General features: G+C 36.7%; 1 protein-coding gene across 12 annotated transcripts; it reads right to left on the reverse strand.

Annotated features, from left to right (window-relative positions):
• LOC103706516 (protein BCCIP homolog) lies at window positions 1-11,908 on the reverse strand. 12 transcript variants are annotated; one of them, XR_005507988.1, is made up of 11 exons: window positions 11,707-11,908; window positions 11,553-11,629; window positions 11,199-11,462; window positions 10,909-11,118; window positions 10,746-10,811; window positions 10,357-10,449; window positions 10,223-10,279; window positions 7,807-7,899; window positions 3,284-3,543; window positions 639-753; window positions 37-488 (listed from the first exon to the last, which is right to left on the reverse strand). XR_005507988.1 is itself a non-coding variant. In XM_008790647.3 (9 exons), the coding sequence occupies exons 1-8, from the start codon at window positions 11,861-11,863 to the stop codon at window positions 655-657; spliced, it is 1,023 nt and encodes a 340-aa protein (XP_008788869.1). In that variant the 5' UTR covers window positions 11,864-11,907; the 3' UTR covers window positions 37-488; window positions 639-654. The 12 variants fall into 12 exon arrangements, 4 of the variants coding, with proteins under 4 accessions (XP_008788869.1, XP_008788877.1, XP_026660436.1 ...); XR_003385702.2 differs by lacking the exons at window positions 3,284-3,543; window positions 7,807-7,899 and having other exon boundaries at window positions 1-354; window positions 442-488; window positions 11,707-11,907; XR_603985.4 differs by lacking the exons at window positions 3,284-3,543; window positions 7,807-7,899 and adding an exon at window positions 489-568 and having other exon boundaries at window positions 1-354; window positions 11,707-11,907.

The following is an 11,908-nucleotide window of genomic DNA, read 5'->3' on the forward strand; positions in this document are numbered from 1 at the left end:
AAACACAAGATAGCATCATATGCTTCTCCTGGTAAATCTTTAATTTTCTCGTGCAAGGGACAACCATGGCTGATGATGGAGACAGTTTGTCCGAACAAGTCCTGGCTCATCTAGTAACAAATTAAAATAGCTGCCTCAATTTGTTCACAATATTACTCAGGCACAAAATAATGAAAGATTACTGAGGAATAACTCATTAAAGGAGATTACTGCCAGACAGACAACTTTAATGACCTCATTGCGGAACTTGACATTTTCCTGCCAAGACTCAAACCCAAAATGATTGTTCGCATCTGTATCATAGTCAATGAACTGAAAAACCCATAAACAAATCAATGCAGATACCTGAAACCCCTGAAATCAGAAGGGAACCAGAAAAAATAAATAAATAAAATGAGAAGCTCTGCATCATTGCATTTTGGGTGCATGATACAATCTCACCACTTCCAGTAATATCAGACCAGCAAAGATTAGTCCTACAATCTAACCTGCAAAGTCAAGCAGGGGATTCATGAATTAACATTTGCACTGAATGCAACAGTAGTTGTATGAGATCTTGGAATGTCATCTACAACGAAAACAGCCGCAATTAGGGGACGTAATAATTGTTGAGTCATAATTGCTGTCAATATACTTACCAGACGACCTTTAGCATTATGATTCAGCTACTAATGATTTTAACTTCTCGCGGACCTTGGGAACATCATCAGCTTTTACAACCATGACTAGTCCCATCTCCTTGTAATTCTTCAACTGCAGAAGAACATAAATTCCATGGTTAACCTGCCTTAAAAGTCACAAAAAATGATAACTTGCACTAGAAACACACACAACAATGGAAAAGAAGAATATATTCAACCATGAATCCTATCTATTCAGAGCCAGCTTCATGAAACTAGTTATGAAGATATAATCAGTGTGTTGTATCCTACATTAATAAACTCTTTTGAAATTCTGCTGAGTCATGACTTAAATAAACACCTCTTTCACCACCACTATTCAAGAAACTTCCGGGCCTATTCTCTTTTAAATAATTTTCCTTTTCCGGTGAATGGTACTTTTCCTTCAATGAACAAAATCAGGCCACTTTATTCAGTTTCCGCTCATTCATAAGGCAAAAGAGACATCATTTAATGCTTCCTCTTTTAACAATAATACAAACAACAAGAAAAAATAAATCAATTGTATCAGCCCGTTAATAAGTTGCAGTCAGAATTTTTCTGACAGTTCCATCCAAGTGGGGTATCATAAGCTCTCATGAGAGTCTCCATTTGTTTAGGGAGTTCCAATTAGCACAACAAAGAATTTGATGTCCAATTACTACGCATATATTAAGCTTTGATCAAGAAAAATGAATAATTATAACCTGTAATTATCGTTACAAGTTAGTTTGAAAAAAATATTTGGAAATTACTGATAACTGGACACACAATAGGGTTTCTAGCATAAGAAAATGGAAAAACAGAAAATACAAAGAATGAAAGAAATACAATGAACAGTAGATCTGGTTTGCTGCTTCAAAGGGACAATGGGATGAAATCCATGACCAATTACTTTTTCTCTGTTGCAAAGAATGTCCCAAAATTTTTTTTGGAGTGGCAGGGCACTTAAAATCCCATTCTCTTTCATTCAGTCTGCCTTCCCACAAACCAAATACTCTTTATCACTAAAATGACTCCAACAGAATTTTGGAGGGGTGGTTGAACCTTACCTTTCCTCTCCTTTATCCACCTTTCCAGTACAATGACAGTATTAAACAAGAAATTTTCTTAAAATATGATTCTCCTGCTCATATCCAGATTTAGTGCTCACACTCAGATTAATATAAACAATTAGTTAAACAAGATTCACTTAAACCACAACCTAGGATAAATTCAACATAAACGAACCTTCCATTTCATTAGAGACTAATAATACTTGAATTTTGCAGATGCTTCCTCTGTATTTTAGGTGCATAACCACTAAAACAAGTCATGGGCCTGAACCATTTAAATGACCGAGCAGTCCACTAAAACTTACAGGCTATGATATCAATGAGTTAGGGACATCAAGCCCGTAGAGCCTAATACTTTTGTGGCAGTTCTCTAAAAACTATGACTATTTGCATCCTCATCCGGACTCATATTTGAAGCCTTAGCTAAGGGGCTATTTGGATATTCCTACAGGATTGGACTGGAAATCCTGAAGAAATTGGGCCCATTGGCCCATTTATCTTGCATTTTCTAAGAGCCTGTCCAAACCTAGCTTAAATCCTAGCCTTTGGGCTGAAGGAAAAAAAAGGACCTATGGGCTGGGTAGTATTTTTCTCTTCCTATGGAGTTCTTTTTTTTCTTCCTACAGGATTTGGGCTGGGTGGTATTGGTTGATATAGGGTCATGCTTAAATGGATGGCCCAATCCATAAATCCTATAGAATTTTCAGCCCAATCCTGTAGAAATGTCCAAGCAGGCCCTAAATGTTTTGTACCAATTACTCATGGTTTGAAGCCTTCTTGGCTTCAACAAGATAATCCATGATGTATTGAATGTAATTTGATCTTATGTGCTGATGTATTTCAACGCATTTTGTCTGCTTAAAGATTGTCTACAATTAAGGACATACTCCATGCTTTCTGGATCCTTGTTTCCAAGAAACAAGCCTATGCAATTGATCTCCTACTTGCTGTCTAAAGGCCATATACTCCTCTTAATAGTAAACAATCTTTGGTATTCTATATCTCCATCTCTACTGCTTCCAGCTAGAGCATAAACAACTTACATTTCCTTGTTTTCTTCTTCAATACCAAACTGTGAAGAAATCATACAGTCACCAACGTTAGAAGGGCTTTCAGTGCCATCTTTCATGAATGAAACATTCTTCATTACTGTTCTTTAGAAATAAATCTTTAACATAGTAAGGCGGGTCCAGTGGATCCCCGTGAAAAACAAACATTTGCTGGAACCACATCTTTTCCACGATGCTGCAAGCCTTTCCACATATGAGATCTAGTTGAATTCAGGAATGTATTTTGTGGCATCAAATGTTAAGGTATTTGCTGTTGCTGAAGGGTTATTGCCTTCAACTTCATCTTCACATGAATCTATTATGATCTTCAAATAACATTCACTTGGCACAAGTTTTCTTCAAATGAAAATAAAAAAAAAAACTGCATTCACTTTTCCAAGTTATGAGTTGATTTAGAACTTATTAGGGGAAGAAAACAACTGCCTGAAATCCAGCATGCCATAGGATAATCATAACAGAAAGGTCCATTAAATAGATCATAAAACTTCTCCACAATTACCTCCTTGATCCCTCCTTTGAAAAGTCCAAGAGTTCCAAGATACACATAAGCGTGGATCACCATTTGAGCTTCTACATGCTCCTTCTGTTGCAAGTTTTGCATGCACTTACATGTTTCTCAATCCTCCTTAAAATATATAAAACCACATGCTCACCATTTGCCTATGGATCACATCTGTGCAATGTCACCATGCCTTCAATTAGAATGAACTTTTGCATTCTCAACAAATTATGCTGAAATAGGTGTCATAGAGCATCACCCTGCACCATAATGGGAGCCTCTAGAATCAACGTTGCATTAATTATATGATTACTTTCATCTAATTTAGGTTAGTATGGTTAACATGAAGTGCAGAACCAAGTGTCAAAAACATGCTTGTGGAACCAAATTGTATTCCAATAGATAAAACAGGTTAGAAAGCTATCTAGTATACTACTACACTAAGCAAGACTATATATTTTTAACCTTTGATAAACAAATCTTGTTGGTGCAAAATCTGATAGTGTTCAATTGGGCTTTGTTTATAGCTCCCATAACTCCTTCAGTCCCTCCCTTAGATATGTGTTTGACTGAGTTCATTGCTCTACAACATTTTGCTTGCCCTTTCTTTTCTTTTTTTTGTTGAAAAAAAAGTCTCCATGACTGCAGTTAGAATGATTTTTTGCTTCTCAACAAATTATGGTGGCATAGATGCTGCACAGCATCACCCTACTCCATTATGGAAGCCTCCCCAATCAGTGGTTCCATAAAATTTAAGATTACTTTCATCTAATTTAGGCTAACATGTCTACAGTGAATTCCAGAACTGAGTGCCAATACATGTTCGTTGATCCAAATATATGCCAGTTGATAAAATGGTGTAGCAAGCTATTGGAATCAACTCAACAGTTATGTTAAGCAAGACTACTTGTTTTTAGCATCGATAAACTAATCTCATTTTGCGGAATCCAAAAGTGTTCAATTGCTTAAAATTCCCAGCCAAAAACTTCTATCCATCCTTTAGATGCTCATTGTTCTAGGCTCATTGTCTTAGAATTACAGTAATGCTAATACTAGAAGTTTATAACAAAGAACCCTTTAGCATATGAAGTAATTCAAAAAAGTTATGAAAGCTAAATTAAACAATGGAAAAGCTTTTGACGTAACTGATTTTAGTAGGGAAGGCAAGCTAAATATTTATTTAGAAGTTTATATATTTTTCTTCTTTTTTTCGTTAGTTCCAGCAAGAATATGCAAGTCCATTCAAAAACGAAGTTTGAGGGCTCCAGAGAGTTAGCATGGTTGCACATCAAACATCTAGAAGAGACAGGACAAATGAGGATTTTAAGGCCTACAACTAAGGTTCGGAACGGGTTCCGAACCAATCGGAACTGGCCGGTTTCATTCAAACTCGGTGCGAACCATCCGGTTTGCACCGAGTCAACCGGGTTCGAAACCAGGCCCCTCCCCCTTTCCTTCTTTTGTTAAAAAAAGGTATTGGGAAGGCCGAACATCTTTGTTTCGTTTAGTGTCTAAAGATCTAAATGGCTCCCTCCTTTAGATGCTCATTGTTCTAGGCTTATTGTCTTAGAATTACAGTAATGCTAATACTAAAAGTTTATAACAAAAAAAACCCTTTAGCATATGAAGTAATTCAAAAAAGTTATGAAAGCTAAATTAAACAATGGAAAAGCTTTTGACGTAACTGATTTTAGTAGGGAAGGCAAGCTAAATATTTATTTAGAAGTTTATATATTTTTCTTCTTTTTTTCGTTAGTTCCAGCAAGAATATGCAAGTCCATTCAAAAACGAAGTTTGAGGGCTCCAGAGAGTTAGCATGGTTTCACATCAAACATCTAGAAGAGACAGGACAAATGAGGATTTTAAGGCCTACAACCAGGGTTCGGAACGGGTTCCGAACCAATCGGAACTGGCCGGTTTCATTCAAACTCGATGCGAACCATCCGGTTCGCACCGAGTCAACCGGGTTCGAAACTAGACCCCTCCCCCTTTCCTTCTTTTGTTAAAAAAAGGTATTGGGAAGGCCGAACATCTTTGTTTCGTTTAGTGTCTAAAGACCTAAACGGCTCCCTCCTTTAGATGCTCATTGTTCTAGGCTTATTGTCTTAGAATTACAGTACTGCTAATACTAAAAGTTTATAACAAAAAAACCCTTTAGCATATGAAGTAATTCAAAAAAGTTATGAAACCTAAATTAAACAATGGAAAAGCTTTTGGCGTAACTGATTTTAGTAGGGAAGGCAAGCTAAATATTTATTTAGAAGTTTATATAATTTTCTTCTTCTTTTCGTTAGTTCCAGTTGGAATATGCAAGTCCATTCAAAAACGAAGTTTGAGGGATCCAGAGAGTTAGCATGGTTTCACATCAAACATCTAGAAGAGACATGACAAATGAGGATTTTAAGGCCTACAACCAAGTTTCAGAACGGGTTCTGAACCAATCGGATCTGGCTGGTTCCATTCCAACTCGGTGCGAACCGTTCGCACCGAGTCAACCGGGTTCGGAACCAGGCCCCTCTTCCTTTCCTTCTTTTGTTAGAAAATATATTGGGAAGGCCGAACTTCTCTGTTTCGTTTAGTGTCTTAAGACCTAAACAGCTCCCCTCTTCCTCCCAATTTGCAAAATCACACCGATTCAGCGCGATTGAAAAAAAATCCAAGCCTAAATAAGATGTGCTCTCTTTCCTATCACATTTTCTCTATTTTTTGGGAGCTTAAAAAATAGCTCAAAATTTGCAGAATAAGAAAAGACCATGCCAAAATTTTTGATTTGGGCTTGATTTTAGTATATGTTATATATCTATGGATGATCTACACTATGTCATAAAAATTTTTAATTTGCAGATTATATGTAATTTTTAAAAATTAAAAATATATTTTTGGATTAAAAAATAAAAAAATAAAAAAATAAAATTAAAAAAACTGTGAAATTAGAAGCGTATTTAGGGGCATGCAAGCTTTCTCTAGCAAAATTTGGTGTCCATTTATTTAAATTTTGATGCGATCATGCGCACAATAGCCTGGCCTAAATTCGAAAAAATTTGAAAAATAAGTAGCCTTTGATACATGCCTACATGCGTAAAAAATATATATAATTTTACTATTGGATTCTACATAGATATAAGCTGAAATTAATTTTTAAAATATTTATATTTAAAAATTAATTTTAAATTTAAAAAATAATTAAAAATATGTAATTAATACCAAAAATTATGAAAAATTAGTAGCGCATATTACATAATTCAGAAGTATTTTCTGAGGTAGAAAACATATTTTTTGAATTTATGATATTTAAATATATTTTTAAATTGAAAAATTATTAAAAATATAGAAATAAAAAATTGTATTATGTATTAAATAAATTATATGTATTTTTTAAAATAAAAAAATATCCTTATTGTAATAAAATTTTATTATTTTTAAATAATTAATAAACTGACGTACTTGATAAACCTACAAGAATGGAAACATCAAAGAAAAAAAGGAGCCAGGGCATGACATTAGTTGGAATCATGTATAAATGCTCTCGGGTCGGCACCATTGAAAGTGCAACTGATGCAACATAGAGTTCAAGGAAGGAGTACTAACTAGGTTGAAGAAATATTTAGCCGATGGGCCACTTCATAGCCGTTTGATGAACCATTTTATCAACTAAAGTACACCTCTTAGAGTCAGAACTTCAGCAAGAGATCCGAAAATGCTTATAACCCGGAGCTCCTTATGGGATACATATACAACACTGCAACGTCGCTTGATTAGAGAGGTGGGCTCATATGCCTCCTGACTATGCTAATGATTTGAATATCTACGAGAGGCATCGCCACTTGATGAGATTTTAGATATCAATATGTATATTGTACTTTAAATATATGTAATTGATTGTATTATTTTATATTTTTTACATCACTACTTGATTTGAGAATATTTTATGTTGCTTCTCGTAGCATGCAACATTTTACTAATTATTTTATGTTTTGTATCATTTTAAAACAACAAGATGCATCATTTAGGTTAAACCGGGTTCATAGAAATATAAAAAAATCAAATTAGACTTCAAATCATTAAAAAAGTTAAAAAATATTGATTATCAATTAATTAAACTCGAAAAACTCAAAAAAATGCATGCCGGTACAAAACCGGCACGCCTAAGCATACCGTGTCGATACGGTACCAGTTTGGTACCATACCGACCTGCCCGCTGATCGGTACGGATCCCGGTTCGGCGGACTGGTACCGCACCGACCTGCCCGCCGATTGGTACGGGACCCGGTTCGGCAGACCTTGCCTACAACCCAATTGATGAAGATCCAAGGAGCAACGGCCCTACTAGTAAATGGTAATGATAAGAGAACCACTGACCAAATCATTAAGGATAGGCCTATGGAAGATTTGACAAATATTGCATATGCTACTGTTCATGATTTGAAAGAGGACCACCAAGCATCAAATCCCAACATAGCTGATTTCAAATACAAGCAGTTTAAAACACATTCGTTTAGAATGTAACAGATCCATCGTCTTACCTCATTTAAAATTCAATCAAATGCATCAGGTCAAGTACATGGACCTATTCGAAGTTGTGCTCTGAAATATTCAGAAGTCAACAATTTGCTTACCTGGGGATCCAAGGTGGACATAAAGATTGTGCACATCAAATAATCTGATTAATTTTTCATGGGATTTATTTTTATGGATATATAACAATGCTAAAGTAACATCAACTCTCACGAACAACTCACAAAAATCATGGCTAGCAACCCCAAAACTGCAACTGTGGGAAGGCTGCCATCCATGCAACCCATAGACAAAAATGGAGGCGCTAACCCTGATTTTCAGGGTTGTTCATGAGGATTGGCATAAGTTTGGCATTTTTCATGTTTATAAAAATAACAAAAGGATTATTTAAACTACTCTGCATTTTGTGTTTAAAGTCCTGCAGAAATCTGACAAAGTTGGCTGCTAAAGGGAGTTTATGGGGGTTTTGGCTGGTTATGTAAACCTCAAACTAATGATCAAGGAAATACTTGTGATAAAAATTTCAGGTGAGCAAAGAAGTGTTCTGGCATTTTCTTTCAACCAAAGTTAAACTTGGCAAAGAATTAAAGTCAACCAAGAAAAATTAAACAATAAGAGAGAAGCAAAAAAAAATGAAGAAGAAAGAGTAAAGGGAAAGGAGGAAAAAGAGAGAACTTAAAATGTTCTTTCAATGATCAACTCTATGTCGAGACCAAAGGGAATGACCACCAGGAAGCTTGTATAATAATTATTATGTTTGATTCTAAAGAAGTGGGCCCTACACTGTTCAAAATAACTTCTTTTACAAATTTATCTACATTATAAAATCTTATTTTTTTCAGTTTAGAAAAGGAGCCAATAGGTTTGGCTGACCATAAGTCAAATCGGCCTATTACAAGTTATAGCAAAAATTTATAATTTCAGTTGTATTATCTTGTTTTGCACAATGAATCCATGCTTCCTTAGTAACTTAGGAATTTAGGGTTAAGACTAAAGGATATGTCAGTCTTTATGAAATACAGCGAACTGGGTTGCATCCTCTCCAACCACTCCATTCTTACTAAGATCTGGTCCATAACTAGAAAGACTTGTTCAAAGTGGAGCTGATAAATATCTCACCAGCTTCAATGATGTCATTTACCACAGAACTCTACCACTTTTGTCTTGATGCCCTTTTCATTGTTAGCCATCTCTCCACCATACTCATCAGAAAAGCAACTCTGCCATGTTGATTAAATTGCATCTTCCCTCTCAATTATATGAGTAGAAGGGCCAATTATTTTTGTTTTACATGGTCAAAATAGATGAGCAAATTTGTCTTCTAATTTTAAGTGTATTTTGTTAATCGTTGCAGATGTGGAGAAATCTACCAACATATATGCCTTTCACTGAATTGTTTACACATATCAGGATAGTCTAACCTGGCAGACCACCATCTCCAGGTTCCTTTAGCACAGCACTTACAACTGTGGCACAACGTCCACATTAGGTAAAATGTAGGATAAGATAATTCCTATATCTTAATCGATTGAGGTGCACACATAGTGGTTAGGTATGTTAACAACTGCTCCAAGACCAGAAATTTGATCTAGAATACAAAAGATGAGAGAAAGTTAAACTCAGCAAATAAAAGAGGCAACTAAATGAAGATCTATCAGAACAACTAGGAGAACCAAAAAATAAATCAGAAAAGGCAGCCCCTTATTTGATCATTCACTACAATGACCATTGCATGATAACCCCAAAAATTAAGTTCATCAAATTAGAAAAAAAAAGATCCATAAAGTAGACCTACTTTTGTTTATTTGGGCTTTATGCACACATGAGCAGTGATAATATCTACTAGCCCCTTGTCACAACAAATAACTATTTGCAGTTTTAAATTTTAAGAAACTAGCTACATTTCCCAACTTTTCAATTTCCGAAATAATCATATAATTAGATTTCTCCCTTGAAAGGTTAAAACCAAGCTATTTCGACAAAAAAGGCTTGAGGTTTGAAGATTGCTAGACTCTGAGGAGCCAAGGGGAAGGTATTCTTAAATTGGGATTTCCATAGTTCTTTGCACCATAAGAGTCCCACATCCTCCAAAGTCCAAATTCAGAGTCATAGTAAAGCTTAAGCTTATCTAGATTAAGAACATAATATAACAAATAAAATTAAACAACCTCACAAGGCATATTAGATCCTGATCTATGTTAAAATCTTTTTAAAAATATAGCCTATATCTAAAATCTTTCAGAGTCACAGGGAGAACCTTCATTATTAAATTATAACTGGTCACAGAAGCATGATTGGTAGACATAACCAACTGCATGTTCTACTACATTTTCCCTTTCTAACAGGATAGTAACCCATGAAACAATCGTAAAATAGGAGAACAGTAATTTAGAGCATGATCACGGATAGCCATATGCAGCATACCTCAGGTGGAACCAACTGCTCAGCATGCAGACGAAAAGGAAAAGATAACGAGCTGAGCTGAAATGAGAACAAAGACCATGTAGATAACTTAATTACCAAAACAGAATGGATATCCTGTGTCTGACAAAAAATACCTCATAAAAAATCTGATCTTCTGACTTTATATAAATGACAGGTTCATCGCAATTCTGGCTTTGTTTCGCCTTGCATTGGTTGACAGTTTTCTTCTGCAATAACGAACAATTGGAAGGGAAATTAGGACCACAGAAAGATCAAGAGAAGAAGAACGATAACTCTGGACCGTTGAATGGACATGAATTCACTGGATCTTAGTTGTCAGCAATAATTTAAAAAACATATTTTTTTTTTTTAAAAAAAGGCTCTTGATCTCCTCTTACAACAGGCATCATGTTTCTTTGGGTTATTACCAGCCAGCTAAGTCAGAGGACATTATAAGCTGAAGTTCAATAAGTAAGATTAAAATGGCAATGAAGAATTAAATTTGGATAGGAAAACAGTATACCTCAAAGATTCTGGTAACCAAGATATAGTATTTGAAGCGGAACGAATCTCGGAGTTCCTGTGTCGGCTTCAAGAGGCAAAACATGTATACCCATAGAGGAATGAAATTAGCAATTCAAGCGAACTCAGTAAACAATACAAAGAACAACTAAATCGCCTCAAACCTCATCCTCTGTTGCCCATGAAACCTCATCAAAGAGCGCATCGTAAAGTGGAGGCACCAGTTGGTAGGGGCAGTTTACAAACCGCTGCGAGACCAGAAGACCAACCTCACTTGCTTCCTTTTCCAACAGCAATTTCAGCTTTTTCCTTGCACTGTCATCGCTACAAACGTCGAGAAGAAACTGCTTGAGCTCCTTGATGCATCTGTGGTCCTGCAAGAGATCAGAAGGCACAATTTTGCTCAGAAAAATGTAAAGAAACCAAGGTGAGACGCAAGGTCTTAAATTCTTACAGCATATCTCCCCAGGTTAAGGGCACTGATGACGGCATACAGACCCTCGTCATCATCCCTTCCATCATCGTCTCCTTCCTCCTCTTCATCCTGGGCGCCCGATTTCACGACGGTCCCGACTGTGATCTGCTCCAAGATCAGGTCCACGAAGCCACCGAGATCCCACGGTTTGTTATCAAGGTAGTTCTGGAGAAGAAGCTTCACACCATGGAAATCTCCGGGCTTGGGGTCAAAGAACTCGAAATCAGCTTGCACCATCTCGACCTTCCCCAAAACCAAACCAAGAAGAAATATCACAAGGTATGGAAAAAACTGCTGGATCAAACAGAATAGAAAGAAATCCAAGATTCTTACTTCTTGGTCCTCCTCGTCTTCGGAGGACTCGATTCGTTTGATTGCTTTGGGTGGCTTAGGATCGGCAAATCCAACCTCTTATTTGGGGAAAGAAGCGCAATAGGTGAGGATTGGGGGATCGAAACCAAGAAACGAGGAGGAGGAAGCGACGTACCTGTGGTTTTGGAAGAAGGGGAGGGATCGGGAGCGGTGGAATTGGGGGCGGCGGAGCGGGCGAAGAGGATGGAGCGGGCGAAGGGGGAGAAGGCGAGGAGGAGGGGAGGGAGCCTAGAGAGGCGGCGCCGCTTCGCCGGCCGCCCTCGCTGGCCCATAGCCGCCGACTCGGGTGGAGAAGGCCGCCAAGGGTTTTGGGGTTT

The sequence above is a fragment of the Phoenix dactylifera genome, chromosome 2 (assembly GCF_009389715.1).
Source record: "Phoenix dactylifera cultivar Barhee BC4 chromosome 2, palm_55x_up_171113_PBpolish2nd_filt_p, whole genome shotgun sequence".
In the NCBI taxonomy this organism is placed as follows: Eukaryota; Viridiplantae; Streptophyta; class Magnoliopsida; order Arecales; family Arecaceae; genus Phoenix; species Phoenix dactylifera.

Coding starts and splice junctions, on each gene's coding strand:
- LOC103706516 (XM_008790647.3), bottom strand. CDS start 11,863: ATGGGCCAGCGAGGGCGGCCGGCGAAGCGGCGCCGCCTCTCTAGGCTC. Junction 11,630..11,706: donor CCCTTCTTCCAAAACCACAG/GTACGTCGCTTC, acceptor TCCCCAAATAAG/AGGTTGGATTTGCCGATCCT. Junction 10,812..10,908: donor CATGGGCAACAGAGGATGAG/GTTTGAGGCGAT, acceptor TGCCTCTTGAAG/CCGACACAGGAACTCCGAGA.